Source organism: Dromiciops gliroides, chromosome 2 (assembly GCF_019393635.1).
Source record: "Dromiciops gliroides isolate mDroGli1 chromosome 2, mDroGli1.pri, whole genome shotgun sequence".
Lineage (NCBI taxonomy): Eukaryota > Metazoa > Chordata > Mammalia > Microbiotheria > Microbiotheriidae > Dromiciops > Dromiciops gliroides.
The window spans coordinates 369,625,586-369,646,615 of record NC_057862.1 but is presented as its reverse complement, the minus strand read 5'-3'; the positions used below and the strand labels follow the sequence as shown (position 1 = coordinate 369,646,615).

The following is a 21,030-nucleotide window of genomic DNA, read 5'->3' as shown; positions in this document are numbered from 1 at the left end:
CTTCAGTCCAATGACATTGGCCTCCTGGCTGTTCCATGAACAAGACACTCCATCCCTCAGCTCAAGACATTTTGTCTGGCTGTCCCCCATACCTGCAATATTCTCCCTCCTCATCTCTGCCTCCTTGCTGCCCTGGCTTCCTTCCAGTCCCAAGCAAAGTCCTATTTTCTACAAGAAGCCTTTACCAATCCTTCTTAGTTCTAGTGCCTTCCTTCTGTTATTTCCTATTTATCCTATCTGTAGATAGCTTGTTTGCATATATTTGTTTACTTGTTGTCCTTGCCATTAGACCGTGAGGTCTTTAAAGGCAATGATTGGTTTTTGCCTCTCTTTGTATCCCCAGCACTTAGATCAGTGCCTAGAACTTAAGAAATGTTGATTGATAAACTGACTATATGAGCCCTGGGTAAGACAGTACTAACTAGGGAGAGAAGGGAAATGATATCAACTGTTTATGGATAATTCTAAATTCTATCTATTGTTTGAGGGGTTTTTTTTTAACTTTTCTTTCTGACAGAATAACCATTGTTTAGTATCTGACATGCATTGTTATCTTCAGGGCTTTCATGCTGCCTTTCTACCCCATATATGTTAACAGAGACCTAGACATGAACTATATGCCATTTATGTTCTTATTTTTCACTAGAGGGAACTCTGAGAGGAAGCAAAATGACCCAAATAGAGTGCTTTGGGGGGGGGGAATGTTCCCCAAACTGACCTTGATCTATACAAGTCACAGCTTAATTGTGCTGGGCTTTGGAACTACACAAATAACATGACCAGGAATGGTGTCACAGGCTTTACTCTGTACCTGCTGGAGTTGCCAGGGTTGTCTATTGATCTGTTCTTTGGAGTCTCAGAAGGTAGAGAATATGCAGAGGCCCACAATCAGTACATTTTGACCAAGACATCAATTAAAAACTCTTCTTTTTGGCATCTTAAGTCCCTGTATTTCTAGTTTTATTACACATTACGCTACAGTCCAGTCAAAAAGGCCTTTTTGCAGCTCCTCTCATATCACCCTCTATCTGCCATCTCTTTACTGTTGTACTAACTGTCCTGAATGCCTGAAATGCACTCTTTCCAAACCACAGCTTCTGGAATACTTGCTTCCCTTCAGACCTCAGTTCAAGAATCACCTTCTACCTAAGGCCTTTCCTGATCTCCCTTCCCTTCCCTTCCCTTCCCCTCCCTGAACTGGCAAAGCTAAGATTTGAACCTAGGTCTTCTGATTCCATATCTATCAATCAATCAGCATTAAAGTTCCTATGTGCCAGGCACTGTGCTAAGCAATACCGATGCAAAGACAAAAGTCAAATAGTTCCTGTGGTTGAGGAGCTTATAATCTAGTAGGAGAGACAACATGTACATCTATAAGTATGTACAGAATATATACAAAATGAATACAAGGTAGCTCTGAGAGAAAGTGCCCTAGCAGCTGGGGAGATCAATAATACTCTTTCCATTCCACTGATGTTGGGGGGTATCACAGAAGAGATTCAGGTCTCAGATGGCATCTGACCTAGATGACCTGAGTTCTCTTCTACTCTAAGATCCTATGAAATGGTAAACCACTAGGCAAATATTAGCATGCTAAGCATGCCCACAGGGAATTTAAAAAGCCTTATTAAAAAGGTGATTCATAAGCCCACAGCATGAAATAAACGGGTTGAGATTTGGAAGAAACCAAGTTGCAGACAAAGGTAAATTTTAGTAAATAATGAAAAGAATTACTCCAGGCACTCTTTTCTTCAGGCTCATTTCTTCTACTCACTGCCTTAAAACACATAAGCCTCAGGCAAGATGATGAAGTCTTGAAGTTTTTCTTCAAAGCCTACCCATTTCCTTTCCTGGCAACCCTCTGTGCTTCCTCCATATAATCATTTAAACCTTGATTTATCTTCTCTGGGCCTTGATAAGGATCTGGTAAACTTATTCACATTAAGATAAAATTGGGGGGCAGCTAGGTGGCACAGTGGATAGAGCACCGGCCCTGGAGTCAGGAGTACCTGAGTTCAAATCCGACCTCAGACACTTAACACTTACTAGCTGTGTGACCCTGGGCAAGTCACTTAACCCCAATTGCCTCACTAAAAAAAAAGATAAAATTGATTATCCTCTTTAATGGGTTACATTTCCAGAAACATTTACTTGATATCACTAAGACCAAAAAATTCATCTCCAATGGTGAAATTATTTCTTGGCAGTAGGGAAAATTTGGGAGAGGCTGGGCACCCTCCTACCTTCAACCAATAAATATAACCTTGTTGTTGGTGACAAGGTTCAGGCCAGACAACAGCAGGCAATCAGCAGTCATCCATGGGGTGAACTGAGGAACATGGAGAAAGCATCCTTCCTCCCATTCTTCCCCTTCTTCATCAGTGATAGGGGATAGAGCTCTGATTTATTTGGAATACGGAATTCCCTCAACCAAGGTAGGTCAGCACCTTCTCTGCTATTTCTCATCTTAGAAAGTTGCCTAAAACACCAAGAAGTTAAATGACTTAGCCAGGGTTACATAGGCACTATGTGTTAGAGGCAGTACTTGGATCATGGTTTTCCTGCTTCTATGTTCAGCTCACTTTCCCCTTTACCATACTGTGTCTTGCTTCCTCCCCTGAGGCCCCAGATTTCACCACTGCACATCAATGCTTCGGGTAAAGTATTGTCCCCTTTCAGTTGATACTTTTTTAAAAAATGACAACACTTCCAAGGTTAAACCCATTGTGACCCTAACATTTTAATGCCAGTGACTTCACTAGATGGTTTTTCTCCTCGGCCAGTGAAATGACAATGGAAGAGTCCTAGTTATCTAGAAGAAGTTATAGGGAAATAGGGTTACTGAAGACAAACTTCAACTACTTTGTTGTTTTGGGGGGGTTTTTTTGGGCAGGGCAATGGGGGTTAAGTGACTTGCCCAGGGTCACACAGCTAGTAAGTGTTAAGTGTCTGAGGCCGGATTTGAACTCATGACTTTCTGAATCCAGGGCCGATGCTCTATCCACTGCGCCACCTAGCTGCCCCCAAACTTCAACTACTTTGAAATGTTATCCAGGATTTTTTCCTAAAGTGGCAGTTTTGCAAAAAGGGAGTATCATCATCATCAGCTCCAAATTCTCTCCCTCGATCCCCTCCCCCACTGAGGGAGCCAAGAAATACAACAGACATATGAAGTCATGCAAAACAAATTTCCACATTAGCCATGTTGTGAAGGGGGGGGGGGGAAGCAAGAAAAATTAACAAAGTGAAAAAAATGATGCTTCAATCTGCACCCAGAGTTTATCAGTTTTCTCTCTGGAAATGGATAGCATTTTTATCATGAGTCCTTTAGAAATGTCATGGATCACCACATTAATCAGAGTAGCTAAGTCTTTCACAACTGATCATCCTTATAATATTGTTGTTACTGTGTATAATGTTCTCCTAGTTCTGCTCACTCCACTTTGTATCAGTTCATGTAAGTCTTCCCAGGTGCTTCTGAAACCATCCCCTTTGTCTTTTCTTATATCACAATAGTATTCTATCACAACCATATACCACAACTTGTTCTGCTACTCCCCAATTGATGGGCATCTCCTCAACTTTCTTTTCTTTTCTTTCCTTTTTTTTGGGGGGGGAGCAGGGCAATGAAGGTTAAATGACTTGCCCAGGGTCACACAACTAGTGTCAAGTGTCTGAGTCCAGATTTGAACTCAGGTCCTCCTGAATCCAGGGCTGGTGCTTGCCACTGTGTCACCTAGCTGCCCTCATCCCCTCAGTTTTTAATTTTTTGCTACTATAAAATGAGCAGCTATAAATCTTTTTGTGCACAGGTATATGGGTAACCAAGAAAACTAAAGCAACACCTTTTTTGTCTGTAGTTCCTCTATCTTGTCCCAACCCTATTTGTATTGCAGCTCACTTCTGCAACCTTCCTTTCTACTAAAAGCAGAAAGTCTGAAACAATCCTATCTATTAGTGTGGGGTTACAAGGGATGGCTAACCTGATGAAAAGCCTTTCCTGTTACTAGCCCTAGCAACAGGCTTGTCCAATCAAGGGATATCACATCCCCTACTCCTACCCTACAAACCCCCAGCAATAGCCTTGTCCAATCCAGAGGTACCCATACCCACAATTTAGAACTTTTCCTGAAGGGCTATAAAACTATGTATACACTTTGATCCAGCAGTACCCCTACTGGGCTTATACCCCAAAGAAGTCAAAGAAAAAGGAGTGGGTAGAATTGTTGGTGCCCAACAAACCAGAACTAGAACCAGAAATTTAGGATCCAGTGAAGGTTTATGACAGAACCCCATCTGCGCAGGTGGAGACTCCCAGAAGGAACAAAAGGACAAAAGTTATATAGGTTTCACTAAATTGTTCTCCGGAAAGGGTGGCCTCATTCACAACAAAACCAACAATACATTAGGGTCCCAATCTTCCTATATCCCTTCTAGAATTTGTCATTTTCCTTTTCTGTCATCTTTGCCAATCTGATGGGTGTGAGGTGGTACTTCAGATTTGTTTCAATTTGCATTTTTCTAATCATTAGTGATTTAGAGCATTTTTTAATATGACTATTGATAGCTTTGATTTCTGCTTTTGAAATCAGCCTCTTTATCTTTTGACCACTTATCAATTGAGAAGTTGTTCTTATTTTTAAGGGAATATTGATCTTTAGTAACATTTGCCCCTTAAGTAACAACTTTAAAATATAGGCAGCAACAATAACAAATCATAGCCCATCAAAAAGCTACAGCTACTAGAATCAAAGTTATATGGAAAGAACACATAATCATAAACTATTAGACCTGGGATCTAATCCCAGCCTCACTAGTTACTATGTGGCTTTGGGCAAGTCACAACCTTACTGAACTTACTCATTGACAATAGAGTAAGAGGCGGCATAGCACAAGAGACGGAAGCGTGGCCCTAAGAGTCCAAAAGACCAGCTTTTCCTGTCTAATGCTGATACATACCAGTTGTCAGTCAATCAGCAAACATTCATTAAGCACCTACTCTGAGGCAGGCACTAGACTAAGTGAGCACTGGGGATACAAAAAAGGGTAAAAATCCATGCCCTCAAGTATCTCAGAGTTTAACATGCAAACATTTATGTATGAACAGGCTATGGACATTATGCCAACATTTATGTACCAACAGGCTATTACAGGATAAATTGTAAATAATCAACAGAAGGAAGACATGAGAATTGAGAGGCTGGGAAAGGCTTCTTGTAGAAGGTGTTATTTTAGCTGAGATCTGAAGGAAGCCAAAGAAGCCAGGAGATGGAAATGTGGAGGGAGAGTATTCCAGGCACGAAAGATAAGTAATGAAAATGCCCAGAGTGAGGAGATGGAGTGTCTTGTGAGGAGCAATGAAGGAAACCAGTAGTACTGGATAGCAGGGGAAGTGGGGGGAAGAGCGTACCATGTAAGAAGACCCAAAAGAGGGCGGAGGTAAGCTGCAAAGGGTGTCACTGAACAGCAGATTCTCTATTTGAGCCACAGGACTTTATAAGCAGAACACAGGAAGATCACTTTAGGAATGACCCTCGGCAAGTCATTTAACCTATCAGTGACCTAAGACAACCCCAGTTAGGGAGACTGACAGTCGGCTAGTGGAGGGAATTTCCTCTCCCCACAGTGAATAGCATCTGATTCTCCCCCTGTAGTTTGAAGTGTAACATAAATGTCAGGTATTGCCACACTGTACTTGGAAAACTGTAAATCTCAATATAAATTTCAACAAACACCCAGTAGGCACAAAGCCCAGGATAGGTGCTGGGGATTTAAAGATAGATCACAAATGGATTTTCTTTCTCAGGCAAGAGTTGTGAGCTCAGTGGAAATCCCTTTATGCTTAATTGGGAAAAGAATTAGAGGTCAAGGGGTTTCTATTAATACTCTCCCCTTCCCGTGAATTCCCATGGTGTTTATAGCCTAGGCCACAATAGTTCAAATGGCCCTCCCCCACATAGATTTTTCTAAGGTCTCATGTGTTAAAAGAACTTCTTGGCTGTCCTTACTGGCTTGGAAGCTGATGAAGATAAAGATCACATCTTAAGTATATTTTAAATATTTCCTAGTGTCCTGCTTAAAAGTAGGTGTTTAATATGTTTGTTAAATAAATGAATTGTTTTGTATTTTTAACTTTTCGTGTAGATGTCCAATTTGGGCATTTAAAACCTATCACAATATAGCTTTTTCAAAATTGAGTTCACAAACTTCAAAGCCACTCACCAACTTCACAACATGACCTAGTAGACTCAAACCAACTTGGTCTAGTTGTTGTTCCCTGAATGATTCATTCCATTTCTTTTTTCTTTCTTTTTTTTTTTTTTTAGTGAGGCAATTGGGGTTAAGTGACTTGCCCAGGTTCACACAGCTAGTAAGTGTTAAGTGTCTGAGGCCGGATTTGAACTCAGGTACTCCTGACTCTAGGGCCGGTGCTCTATCCACTGCGCCATCTAGCTGCCCCAGATTCATTCCATTTCTTACCTCCATACCTCTGCACAAGTTTTTCCCCATGCCTGGAATGCTCTCCTTCCCCTCCTCCAACTCTTAGAATCTCAATGGCTGCTGGTGGTTCAGTGGGGAGTGCTGGTCCTGGAGTCAAAACCCAAGTCTCAAATACAGCCTCAGACACTTATTAGCTGTGTGACTTTGGGCAAGTCACTTAACTTTTGTTTGCCTATTTCTTCAACTGTAAAATGAATATAATAAGAGGCTCAAATAAGATATTTGTCAAGTGCTAGGCTAGAGTTTAGTATATAGTATGTGCTTAATAAATGCTTATTCCCTCCCCTCTTTGAACCTTCAGTTCCATTCAAGGCTTAGCTCAGGGGTCACATTCAACATGATCTCCCCCCTCCCCAAATTACTTTGTATTTTTTTGTATTCGCTTATCTGTGTGTTTTTCCTCTTTGGAAAAGTTAAAATCCTTGAGAATAGGGACAAAATTTTCATTTTGCTTTGTATCCCCAGTGCATAGCAAAGTGCATGTAGGAACTTAAATGCTTGTTAAGTTGAAGTCAACAGGCATTAGCATTCCCATTAGTGATATAAGCAAGAGTAGAATGTGACAAGAAATGAAGACTTGGCAGGCCTAGGCATGTTCCTTCAAATGGAAGTTCTGTAGGAACCAGCCAATCAGAGAAAGAGGCTACAGGGGCAGAATGTACTTTCAGTGTGAGAAGTCCAAGGACAGAGTCAGGGATGTATTTGAGCCAGCTAAAAAGAGCTCTTGAAAACAAATTATTAAATTTTCACTGTAAACATTTACACCTTGGAAATCAGCAAATGCTACAAATTAGAGCTTGATTTCTTATTTCATTGGTTGTGTGAAAAAATAATGGGATCTGGCAGATACTCAAAGGTTCACCTGGAGATTAATCTAAACTGACTGAATTAAGTGAGAGTGATTGACTTTGCTGATTAGCCCACTTCAAGTTAATTAGATTGTAACCACACCTGGCCTGCCCTTAAGAAGGTATTGATATCGGGCAGCTAGATGGTGCAGTGGATAAAGCATCAGCCTTGGATTCAGGAGTACCTGAGTTCATATCCGACCTCAAACACTTGACACTTACTAGTTGTGTGACCCTGGGCAAGTCACTTAACCTACATTGCCCAGCCAAAAAAAAAAAAAAAAGGTATTGTTCTCCCAGAAGAACATTATACACAGTATCATCAACATTATGTGTTGATCAACTGTGATAGACTAGATTCTTCTCACCAATCCAACGGTACAAGAAAGTGCCAAAGCCAAAGCCAGAAAAAAAAAGGGGGGGGGGACTGTGGAATATGGATGCTGATTGGACAAACTATTCTTTTGGTTTTGGTGCTGTTGTTTTTCTTTTTTGAGGTAATTCCTTTTTGCTCTTATTCTTCTCTTATAACATGACTAATGCAGAAATATTTAATGTTAATGTGTGTGTGTGTGTGTGTGTGTGTGTGTGTATAAAACCTATATCAGATTACCTGCTGTCTAGGGGAGGGGGGGAGGGAGGGAGAAAAATTGGAAATTGGAAATCTTAAATAACAAATGTTGAAAACTATCTCTACATGTAACTGGAAAATAATAAAATACTTTTATTTTTTTTAAAAAAAGAAAGTATTGCTCTCAGAAGCTAAGGACTTTGAACTCAACTCGAGACCACCTTCAAGTCCAGTGAACCAATGGATTTGGATGACACCTACCACCCAGCTTGAAGCAATGTGTAAGGACCGACTCTGCTCAGTTTGGTGGGGGGTTTTTTTGGTGAGGCAATTGGGGGTAAGTGACACAGCTAGTAAGTGTTAAGTGTCTGAGGCCAGATTTGAACTCAGGTCCTCCTCACTCCAGGGCCGGTGCTCTATCCACTGCGCCACCTAGCTGCCCCATCCACACTCAGTTTGCAGCAGTTTGTGGTTGAAGCAGGCTCATGGTGGAGGACTTGAGGAAGAACTAGACCAGGCTGGAACTCTAAGCTAGATAGGCTTTTTCTTAACTTTCTGAACTCCACATGTTTTCCTTTTTACTAATACCTAGTATGCTTTAATAAATGCTTAATGCCCAAAGACTGGTGCTAAAGTTTCTAATTTAAGGCAACCACACATTTAGATTTTAAACATCACAGCTGTCTATACTTAATAAAGTGATGGAGATTGTGTTAATAATACAGATTAAACTTAAGGGTATGCCATACATGCATTTTTCCCTCAGAGAGCCAGTTGTTAAAATATTTACCCACCTACCAGCAGGCTGAGTTTCCAGGTTCAAGAGGCTTCTTTAGCACAGTTAAGTCCAGAGTATGAAGCTTAGGGAGGAATGAAGACATACGTGGCAGACCTGGACATTCTCCTTAAACTGGAGGTCCGTACTAACTAAATTATAAACTCTTTTGAGATTAGGAATCACAACAGTGGCAAGTAAAAAGCCTTACCCATAGGCTATTTGGCTTTTACTCCATCTGTGTCCATAAAGAGAGGCATCCTGTAGTGGTAGATAAGAAGACTAGCTTTGGAGTAAGAAAGGCCTGGGTCCACACCCCACATGCTACCAAAGAAGCCTAAACTCTTCTTTGCTGAAGAGCTGCCAATCTGCATTGGCAAAAAGTTTTCTTATGATGAGATTACAGGTCCAGAGCAAAAAGCAAAAACAAAACACTCCCCAAAAGTCCTAGTCCAACAGCTTCGTTATGGCATGGGGGTGACCATGGGCTCTCACAGGCTCTCGGCAACAGGCTCAAAAGGCCCAGTGACAGATTGTCAGAGAACCACTTTACCTCTGTTAAGGGGCTGATTACTAAGTTCCTAGATTGCTAGGTTAGACATCAAATATTTTTTTTGGCCATGAAACTCTTGAAAACATCTACAGTACAGTGTTGAGCACCCATGATGCTGAAATGAGAAATACACTGTGCTATGTAGCTATGTTGTGGAAGTCAGATACCCAAATTTATCCAGTCAACAATGACATATTTAATGGTTTTCAACTTTCACTAGCTTATCAAAACCAGTTCTAGAAGAGTCCTCTGCTTTTTTCGTGCCAGAGAAACCTATACAAAGGCTATAAATCCATTGGAAAATCTAATACACGTATGGTTCTGTAAACTTCCCTTTTTTCCAATGATGACTAAGAACCATCTCAGTGTGCTGTGAACCCCTTCTGCCTTCTCAATCTGGACCTTCCTTCTGTCACACCAGCTTCCTTCTCCCATTGGTGAGTTCCTTCCATTTTGATGTTGCACCCAGGACTGCCATGATTCATTCCTCTTCTGTGCTCGTTTCTGCAAGTCCTCCTCCTGGCTTTCTAGCTCTTTTATATGTTGTCTTCCCTCATTAGAATGCAAGTTCCTTGAGGGCAGGGTCTTTTTCTTTGTGTTAGTATGACTGGCACATGGTAAGCACTTAATAAATGCTTGTTGCTTGCCTACTGTCCTTGAGACCATCCCCAGTATCTTTCTAATTGCCTGACATATCAGAACTGCTAGCTCAGACTCTACTGAGTCTCTGAGACACCAGGACTGTCGCACTGTCCTGCAGCGTCATCAACCTCATCCTAATATTCTTGCTATAACATGTTACCACTCCCTTTATTTACAGAATGAGGACTCAAAACTCACTGGATACAGAGTTGGAAGGAAGCTGAGCCCAAGGGTTGTAACTTGCCCAAGGTCACACACAGGTAGTGTGACCAGAGCCAGGTTTCAAACTCTGGTCTTTTGGCTTCAAATCCAATCCTCTTTCCACTATACCATGATAGCCGCCCTACTCCCTCCCGCCAACAACGCCCACTACCACACACCAGCAGACAACATAACGAGGTTCATCATGCACTGTGGTTTATTAATCTGCTCTCATGCTCATCCCAATCTTTTCTCCTTAAGCCTGGGCTAAAAGTTTGTTTGGTGTGGAAGAAGTTCAGGGAGCACACTAAAAATAGGTCAGGGAAACAGCAGTGAGGAACCAAAAGCACACCCTAAAACACAGTACAGAAGTTGAGACTATGGCCAATTTCTACATGGAAAACCTTTATTTACTTAGCAAAATCCCACCTGAAATCCTTTCCTCCTGAGTGAAAATCAGAGGAAATACTGAAAAATGCTTCATTAAGAAAAGGAGAAACATGATTAATATTTTTGGTGCAGAATTTGAAAATCATTTTCACACAGGATAAGGCTGCCCTTCCTTTAGGGAACCTCTCAGATTCAAATGCCTTAGCCTCTCTAATTACTAAGACTGCAGTGGACATCATTCTGACAGAGAGGGGCCTTAACACTTTTTAAAAGTGAAGACAAAAGCTGATTAGGAGTCGGGAAGACTTGTCTAGATTAAGTTGCAGATCCTGAATAGTAGTGTACATACATGTTATATTAAAAATTATTTGACATGATTAAACATTAAAAAGCAGCTCAATTATTTTAACATGACCTTTAAACTAAGTATCCCAGTATATATGGCCTTTGCTTGTATTATGTGCTCATGATTCTGCTGTCATTTTTCCTAAAGTCGAATGTTACTGTAGTGGCATAACCCGTGTTTTCCTTTCTGAAGGGGTTGTGCTTCAGGAGCCATGACTGAACAAGATCTGAAGAGAAGGCTTCAGGGGAGGTGATTTGGCCACCTAGAGCCAATGAAATGCTCATGCTTACACGGTCCTCTGTGTTTAAAAGGCACCCATGTTCCACTAGTGCCACCTCAATTCCCTAGTCTCTGAAGGACTAGGCAGAAGTTTCAGAGAGGTGGATTGAGAGGATCGACATAAGGAAAGGCTTCCTAACAGTTAGCAAGCTATCCCAAAGTGGAATGGATTGCCCCGGGAGGTAGTAAGTAGTTCCCCATCACTGGAGGTCTTCCAGCACAGGCAGCACGATAGCTCATCAGGCAGGCTGTAGAATGGATTCCTATTCAGATAGAGATTGGATTAGATGACTCCTGAGGTCTCTTCCAACTCAGATTCTGTAAGGAAGATGATGCCAGACAAATGTTTTTATGAAGATTTGATTTCCCTGCAATGGTCTCTCTTCATGAGTACTCGAATCTGAAGAAAGAAGGAGAGCAGGCCACACAATGTGCCATGTTTGGCAGATTCTATTCTATCTCTTCTTCTTGGTTTCCTTCTTGGATTTTTTGCTTTGGGAAGGAGCAGCCCCCTTTGGCTTCTTGGTCACCTCAAACTTTCTTGGCTCAAAATGTCCCCCTTCCTTCAATGGAGAGAAGAGAAAGAAATAGGATTTTACTGATCAATTAAGTTTGGAATTTGTGCAGTTAAGTCAACCTAGGAGAGGCTAACTTGAAGCAGGACGTGGGCAGAACTCAAGCTGATTAGAAGCGGGGAAAGACTTGTCCAGATTCAAACAGAATGGTATCCAGAAATTGTGCAGTAAATTTGTGTATAGTCAGAGGCTGTTACTGCATCAAGTGTTTTTTGCTTAATTGTGTTCAAACTGGAAAAGGAAAGGGAGAACTTTTCCAAGAAATAATTATTATACAAAAACAAATGACATAAATAAAAATTATTCCTTTAAAAAATATAAACATTTAACAGTGTTGGTAGTTCCCAAGGTGCAAATTTGGAATTTTTGCAGCTTTGACTTATGTGGCTCTGTCGTCCCAATAGCCTCCTATTCTTCCTCTTGACCCTTCTTTCTCTCACCCCTCAACACACAAAAATCTCCATACAGTTAAAGATTCCTTTGTGGAATATATAATTGATATCATATTGCTTGTCTTCTCAATGGGTAGGAGGAGAGAATTTGGAATTCAAAATGCAAAAAAAAGAATGTTAAAAATAGATTAAAAAAAAAGATTCCTTTGTGGCTAAATCCTAGAGCTTAGAAGTCACCAATTCCAACCCTCTGATTTTCAGGATAAGGAAATTAAGATCTTTATAGGCGAAGTGATTTATCTAAGGAGCAAGACCAGGGCTAGAATTCAGGTCTCCTAACTCCTAGTGTATTGTTCCTCCCATTATATTTCTGCTACTTCTTCACTCTATCCCACCAGCCATGTCCAACCACTGTCCAAACAGGTTCTGTGCACCAGAGCTGTGGACTTCTGTTCCTTTACTGTCACAGGGTGAGTGCTTCTCTTCTCTGCCTTTCCTGGAATCAGACTATGCATTTCCTATGGTTCCTAACTCTGTGAAAATGGTTCCACAACAAAAGACATTCAGACTGAAAAATGTTTATGGAGCCAATTCATTAAATACAGACTATGCTGCTTTCCAGAAAAAAAAAATCCATGAAAAAGGTATTTATACTGCATCCTGGCTAAATATATAGTTGACTTCTGAATAAAGAAGTTGGGTTCAAGTATTTCTGAAGCTTGAAATATGCCTTTGTAGCATGCTGAAACTGATTTGTAGTTGCATGGCCTCTTAAAAATAAGACCTGATTTACTCTCTAAATGTAATTTATGCAGGAAGAATCCGAAGAAATGTGCCAGCATTCTCATGGGAATGAAGCAACCTGCTCTGTTATTCATGGGGAAGAACTTGATACCTTAGGTAAACCACTGCTGCCGTCTAATGTTCAAAATGAGATGACTCAACAAAGCCAAGAGCTTCTTCATGGCTGGAGCCATAGTTGTCTGGAACTCCATTCAGATTAAGAGGCAGGTACTACCATTTTCATGACCATGGGACAGTATTTCTTGTTTACCACCCTGTAAATCAAATCTTGTTTTCAACTTCTCAATAGTGCAGAGAATATGTTTATGGATCCAAAATGGGTCTGTGGGTAGATTTCAGGGGATCCATGAACTTGGACAGAAAAAAAAAATTATATCTTTATTTTCACTAATTTCTAACTGAAATTTAGCATTTCTTTCAAGTATTTAAAATATTATCCTGAGAAGGGGTCTATAGACTTCCTCATTCTGCCAAAGGGTCCAAGATCTAAAAAAGGTTAAGAACTCTATGCTAGCTGCTCCGAGGGGTATAAAAATGTACAAGATACAGTGCTCCTTCTCCTCAAGCTTAACACTCTAACTGGGGAGATAAGACATTAAAAAAAATTAAATAATAATTTTAAATCATGGTAGAAGAGCTATCAGAGAAAGCACATCCACAGACCATTACTGCTACAGCATTGAGAGGAAAAAGAGATCACTTCGTTTTAGGCTGAGGTGATCAGGGCAGCTTAATGTAAGAGTATGAGTGATCTTGAAGGATAGGTACCAACCTTAACCATTTATTCCCCCTTTTTTTGTTTTTGCAGGGCAATGAGGGATAAGTGACTTGCCCAGGGTCACACAGCTAGTAAGTGTCAAATGTCTGAGGCTGGATTTGAATTCAAGTCCTCCTGAATCCAGGGCCGGTGCTCTATCCACTGTGACACCTAGCTGCCCCCATAAGTGTACCACTTTTTAAAGCTTATAAATGCTCTGAATAACTTAAGTGTGATAGAGGACAAAATCAGACTAAAACGTTTCCTTGTTTCATCCCATGTAAAATGAAATCTCTAAGCCCTTCTTGTCTTAATGAAAAGGTAAGATTATTTTAGTAAATAAAATTGGCTTAAAATGTCATTTAACTTTACTTTTTGTGTTTTGTGGGAGGATATGTCTTGTCCTAATACATTAATCACTTCTCAACAACTCCCCATCCCCATACATAGTACCTTCCCATAAAAAAATTAAACAGAATACCCTAATAGAGTGATTGTAGTAGCAATTTTTATTTGGTTTTCAGTTCTAAAGAACTGGTTCTTTCTTCCACCCTGAAAAAGGGAGAGATGGGAACTAAGGAAAATGTATGTGTATGAGTGCCAAAGAGCTGCAAAAAATCTTGTCTATACAGACAGACCAGGCAAATGGAAAAAATTTTAGATGGTATACTAGGCCTCTAGATAAAAATTGCTTTGTAGAAGTGCTTATGTTCTAAAATCCATAGAAGTCCAGAATTTCAGCATTGCAAGGAATCTCAGTGGCTATTTGTTCTACGACTTAAAGGAGAAGTGTCACCCAGCCTTAACTCTAAGACCTCCAAGAAGAAACCCACCATCTTCTGAGGCAGCCCATTTCATTTTTGGATAACCACAATTGTTAGGAAATTTGTCTTAACCTAGATCCTAAATCTCCTCTGCGCAATTTCCACCCAATACTCCTGCTTCTGCCTTCTGGGGCCAAGCAGAACGAGCAAAATCCATCTTTCATATTAGGTTTTCTCTTCCCAAGCTATCTCTCTCGTTTCTTCAACTGGTCCTCACATATGGCATGCCCACACTGGCTGCCTCTTTTTTAGATGAGCACCACTTTATCTATGTCCATCTTAAAATAATAGCCTCCAGAACCGAATATGATACTTGAAACATGGGCTGATGTTCTCTATTGGCTGCTTTTTCTTGGAAGCCATCCTCCTTAATATAGTCCAAGATCATGTTAGTTTTTTTAGGTGCCATTTCACACTACTGACTCATACTGAACTTGGAAGCTACAAAAGCCTACAGAGCTTTTGCAGACAAACTGCTATCTAGTCATACCTCCTCTATCTTACACTCATAAAGTTGATTTTTTGAACCCAAGTGTAATACTTTTCAATTGCTCCTATTAACTTTTATCGTATTAGATTTGGCCAAATGTTATGGCTTATAAAAATCTTTTGGGATTTTGACATCCAGGTGTAAATTATCTTTCCCAGCCTGTTATTAATTAACCCTTTCTTCTCTTCTCCTCCTCACTCTCTTTCCCTTAGTAGAGTTATCCAGTTCACCAGTAAGATAAACACTGCTGATTCCATTTCTCTGCCTACAGAAGAATATTAATCATCTTGTTCCCTCTGAAGCTCTCAGAGAACTGAATCCATTAACAAGAACAATAAAAATGATGGCAGTGTGCCTTGCATGGATTAGACACTTAGTAAATGTACATTGAATCAATTATTTTTAACATACAATAATACACAGTGTCTGTGAGATGAGAACAAAGCAGGATGAGACCTGATGTCCTATAGATACTTACAATTTAATTTGGGGAAAGAGGGAGGCCTCCAGGCATGATCACCACAGATCTACTTCATTCCCAACTATATCATGCATATACAGGGAAATGAAAAACTATACTAACAATCTCCTCAGTTTCTACAATGCTTTCTACAAAGTGCGTTCCTATCAAAAATCCTATATTTATATCCAATATAAATATTACTACCCTTCATTTTTCAAGTGCAAATAACGAGGCTCACAGTGGTAAAGGGACCTGCCCAAGGTATTATTACATGGCTAGTAGGCAATGGAACTGGGACTCAAACCCAGGGCTCTTTCCACTACTACAATATGCTTTTTTATAACAATGAACATGGTAATAAACTAGGAAATCTAAAAACTATTCATACTCATGGTCAATATCCATGATATTTCTATAGTAGGTATTTGAAAGATATGCAAATATATAAAACCTACCATTCCTGCTCTTAAGAAGTTAATATCCCCCTCCAAAAAAAATTACTTACGCCCTCATGAGACTTTGAAATGGGGAAGATTATGGCCAACACACAGATAAGCTGGAAAATAGCCCCCAAAAACAGTCCATAACGAAGAAGGTTCTCCAGGAAAGTAGGCTCCGGAACCTCAGGGGGAGAGAAGTTCAGCTCAGCAGCCATGCCCAAAGCAGTTCCTGGTCTCCTTTTATATCACTCAAGCAGTTAAATTCTATAAATTAAAGCAAAACAAATTTCAACAATGTCATTTTCTGCTAAGAAGAATAAAGTGCTACCACCTCCTAAGTCATTAAGCTAACAAATGAACATGTCTGTGAATGCCCCACACAAGGAAAATCACCATACCTTTTCCTTTGCCCTGAAAACTTTGCAGCATTTTTTTTACAACACATAGTGTATGACTAGAAGGTGACAAAATTGATTAAAAAAAAACAGGCACAACATTCACTCAATCAATAATTATTTATTAAGTATTTATTTTATGCAAAGCACTGAATAAGTTCTAGGTGGGAAACAATGATAAGAGACAGTTCTGCCCTTATGGAACTTAACAACCCAGGCAAGAGGAATAAGACACCTACACAAACGTGAAATACTATTTGATGGAGTAACTACACAAAAGACATCATGGATGTTTCAGGTATTAAAACAGGATCACATGATAACAGATATTATAAAAGTAGAACTGACAGGAATTTATTTCTTCCTCATTTCCTATACACAATCAGTTATAAAGATAGCATCATGGTTTCAAGCCTACATAACTGTGTGAAAGTGGTACCATTGACAGGAATAAGGAAGTCCAAAGGAGGAATTAGTTCTGGGGGACAAGATAACTGGATTCAGCTTCAGACACAATGAGTTTGAAGAACTGCCAAGATAATTCAGGAGAGATGTCCATGAGAAAGTTGGAAATGAATATCTGGAAACCCTGAGGAGATTGGAGCTGAAAATAGAGGGTGTTCTAAAAATCTTATTGTAGTTTTAAGTTATTTAAGCTATCAAAGCTTAAAACTTCAAGCTCTAAGACTTTTGGAACACTCTGCATAGGTTCAGAAGTCATCTACAGAGAGGTTAATAATAATTTATTTAAGCACTTTATTCATATCAACCCTGTGAGGTACAATGCAAATGTCATTATCCCAATTTTTGGATGAGGCAAATGAGACTCAGCATCCTTCAGTGAATTGTCCAAGGTCACAAACCAGGAAGTAATCAGAATTCAGATTTAAAGACAGGTCTCTTCTGATTCCAAGCCTGGTACTCTTCCCACTAACACCAAACTCCTCAGGAGTAGCAGTCTCTCAAATAACTGAAGCTGTGGATGTGGGAGAAGACAGCTTAAGGCAGACTCACTTTATGGGGCTGAGAAAATAAATCAGTAAAGGGATCACAAAATCCCAAGATTTCATAGCTGGAAGAGACTCAGAAGCCATCTAGTTCAACTTAACTATGAAGATAAATTTCCTCTATAATAATAGCTAGACATTTATGGAGCACTTGAGGGTTTGCAAAGCATTTTATATATGTTAACTCATTTGATCCTCACAAGAACCCTTGGAGATGGGTGCTATTATTGTCCCCATTTTACAGGTGAGGAAACTAAGGCAGATAGAGATTAAGTGACTTGCCAAGAATCACACTGCTAGTGTTTGAGGATGAATTTGACCTTGGGTCTTCCTATGCTGAAGTTCAGGTACTGTACCAAGTACCTGCCTTGATAAATTATATGCTCAATAAATGGCCATCCAAACTTCACTTGAAAAACTATTGCTTCTGTAAATAATCCATTTCACTTTTGGACAGCTCTAATCATTATCAACTTCTTTACAACTTCTACCCATTGTTACTAATTCTACTCTACACAACCAAGCAGAATGAATCTTTCTCTCTGCTACAGGACACTTCAAACACATGAAAACAGTCATCATGCTCCCTTCAAGTATCCTCTTCTTCAGAATAAATATTTAATGGCAGCATGCAGGCCTATCAACCACACTTATTCTATAGATAACACAACACTCAATGCAGCTTAAGATGATATCAACCTTTTTTTTTGGTAATGATATCAACTTTTTCATCTACCATGTCACACTTGACTTATTTTGAAATCGAGGGCGTTAAAACCTTCAGATCTTTTTCACAACATGACTGATTCTGGAAACAATAATCCTCTAAGGAACAATGCCCTTACCGGCTCAGGGAACATGCCATGAAGCTAAATGACCTGTCATATTCTAAATCCAATCCTCCACTTGTTGCATGATCTTGGGCAACTAACTCACTTTACCTGACTCTATTCCTTCATATATTATATGGAGATAATAATACATTCCCTACCCACCTCAGGGTTACTTTGAGGAAAAGTGCTTTGAAAACCTAAAAAGGAAGGGCTCATATCAAGCTGGTTAAATCCATCTTGCCTCACAAATTTTTTTTTTCTTTCTTCTCGACAGACTATCAATCTATCAGTATGGCTCATACAGAGAAGTCAATTTAGTATAAAGAGAAGTAAAAAAATAAAAGGATAATACGTTGTGTTTGGAGAATAGAAGTGTAGTTCATGATTTTTGGGATAATGTGCTTATACAATGAAATTTAAGTCTGTAAGATGGGAATAATCATAACATCTACACCCCAGGGTTGCTATAAGGATAAAACGAGTTGATAACTGTAGAGTGTTTTGCAAAATGTAAAACACCCTATAAATGCTTCTGGCTATTATTTTTATTAACAAGTCCCTTATCCTCTCTGGGCCTCAGTTTCTTCCTCTGTAAGATGAGAGGCTGGATGAGAAAGCCTCCGCGATCGCTGCCAATTCTAATGTCCGACGTGGTCCTCAGAACACAGCGCACACGATCTGACAGGGGAAAGCACTTAGAGGTCGTAAGATTTAGGAGCCGGAAGGAACCTTCAGCATCATCTAGTTCAAGGCCACCTCCTCTTACAGGAGTATGAAGTGAGGCTTTAAATTATTCACTAGAAAATAAACCCCGAGGACAAAGAAGACGTCCAAGAGCCCCAAAGTCATCAAAGCCCGGGCTGGCTGATTCCCTCCGGGGGGAGGAGGCGTGTCAGGTTTCAGTCCTGTCGATTCGGGGCGGCCCAGGCCCATCTTACACACCCAACATTCCCAAACCAGACCGTGGAGACACTGCCCCGCCCAGACGCCTCCCACTCCGGCCTCACCCCGAGGCGACGGCTCTGGGCCTCAGCGACCCCGCTTCCCCGGAGGCCCGGGCTCCCGAGCCCCACCACCCCCTGCTCCGAGCCCCAAAGCAGAACGATAACTCACCGACCAAGAGCTATGGTCCCGCAGCCGAACCTCCCTCCGGAAGTGAGGTGTAGTCCCGCCTCCCTCGCGGTGCACGTACAGGAAGTTATGCAACCCTTAGCAACCTGGTCTTCCGGCCCCAGGAGGCGTTGCTAGGTTCCTTTGCAGGGAGTTTGAGATGCTGGAACCTGGAAGGGAAGGAGGTGGGGTCGTCCTCGGGGTTTGGGTTTTTGTTGTTGTGAGGATCATAGGATCCGACACTTTGGGAGTGGACCCAGAGGTCGTTTAATTCAGCCGTCTAATTTTACAGATGAGGAAACTGAGGTGAAGTGACATCCCCATAATCACTTAATTGAGCTAGGATTCTCCATGTTTATTTTACTTCTATTTGTTTATTTTTGAGGTTGATGGGAATTTATGAAGCTGGAGAACGTGGAGAGAAAGCCCACTTCTTAGCTGTGTAACCCTGGGCAATCCATGTAACCTCTCCATACCTCAGTTTCTTCAACTTTAAAATATAAATTTTAAAGATGGACTCCCTGACCTCTTGAGGCCCCTTCCTTTACCGAACACGAAATCAAGGGCTTTAGTATAGGAATAATTGACAGTTATAGAGCACTTTGTTTCACATGTATAGAAGATGTCACCAGGTTGCATGAGACTGGGCGGTTTAGCATAGTTCGAAGTTTTAAAAAGCCTTTGATGACACCTGTTCTAATAGGTGTGATCATTGATGGGCAATTCAAATCTGCCTGGTCTAGGAGACCTAATCAAAGCCCCTAACTAAGAGCTCCTCACCCGGCTAGGTTCACAGATTTAGAGCCCAAGAGGGTTTCTCAGGGAGGTAGTGCATTCTGACCTCAATTTACCAGTGAGAGTGAGATCCAGAGAAACTAAATGGTTTGCCCAAGGTACCAAAGCCAGTAAATGGTACAGCTTGGATTTGAAACGAGGTCTTGTGACTTCAAATCCAATGCCCTTTTCACTATACCAAACTGGCTGAGAGGGAAGGAGTGTAATTCTGGTCACAACCTATGTAAGTACATCCTTTAGTTTGAGACTTGCAACAATTCTATGAGTCATGTCCTGTCTGTGTTTTACAGAGGAGGAAACTGAGGATTAGAGAGTGACTTGCCCCTGGTCATAGAGGCAGTAAGTATCAGAGCCAGGATTTAAACCCAAGTCTTTAAAAAAAAAATTATACTATTTGTTTTCACATCATTCTTTTTTCCAATATAGCACTTGCCCTTTCCTCCTCCCAGAGTGCTATCTCTTATAACAAGGAAGAAAAGCAACAACCCATAGTTCATCAAAATTAGCCAGCTCATCAACCAAGGCTGATAAAATATGCAGTGTTTCTCACCTGAAGTCCTTCATCTCTGCAAAGTAGAGAAGATGCATTCTTTTTCTTTTTCTTTTCTTTTCTTTTTTGCAGGGCAATGAGAGTTAAGTGGCTTGTCCAGGGTCACACAGCTAGTAAGTGTCAAGTGTCTGAGGCCGGATTTGAACTCATATCCTCCTGAATCCAGGGCTGGTGCTTTATCCACTGTGCCACCTAGCTGCCCCCTGAGAAGGTTCATTCTTAAATCTCTTTAGGGTCAGGCTTTACCATTATAATTTCACAGCATTAAAAATAATAATAATAATAATAATAATTTCACAGCATTCAGTTTTGATTGTTTTACTGCTATTGTTCTTTCCATTTACACTGTTACAATAATTTTGCGTGTCATTTTTCTCTTTTATTTACTTTACATCAGTTCATATAAAACTCATGTTTCTCAATTCATCATAGTTATTGTTTCTTAAAGCACAGTAACATTCTATTACATTCATATACCACAATTTGTTT

General features: G+C 40.4%; 1 protein-coding gene across 1 annotated transcript; it reads right to left on the bottom strand.

Moving 5' to 3' along the window:
• Window positions 1–10,290: 10,290 nt before the first annotated feature.
• Window positions 10,291–19,336, bottom strand: MANBAL (mannosidase beta like). The gene is made up of 3 exons (XM_043990322.1): window positions 19,200–19,336; window positions 15,917–16,115; window positions 10,291–11,669 (listed from the first exon to the last, which is right to left on the bottom strand). Exons 2-3 carry the CDS (start codon window positions 16,064–16,066, stop codon window positions 11,562–11,564), a joined length of 258 nt encoding a protein of 85 aa, XP_043846257.1. The 5' UTR covers window positions 16,067–16,115; window positions 19,200–19,336; the 3' UTR covers window positions 10,291–11,561.
• Between the last annotated feature and the right edge of the window lie 1,694 nt (window positions 19,337–21,030).

What these genes read in the sequence shown, in the direction of transcription:
- MANBAL (XM_043990322.1), bottom strand. Translation starts at nt 16,066, where the DNA reads ATGGCTGCTGAGCTGAACTTCTCTCCCCCTGAGGTTCCGGAGCCTACT. An exon ending in TTTCAAAGTCTCATGAGGGC is followed by an intron (nt 11,670 to 15,916) that starts GTAAGTAATTTT and finishes TCTCCATTGAAG; the next exon opens with GAAGGGGGACATTTTGAGCC.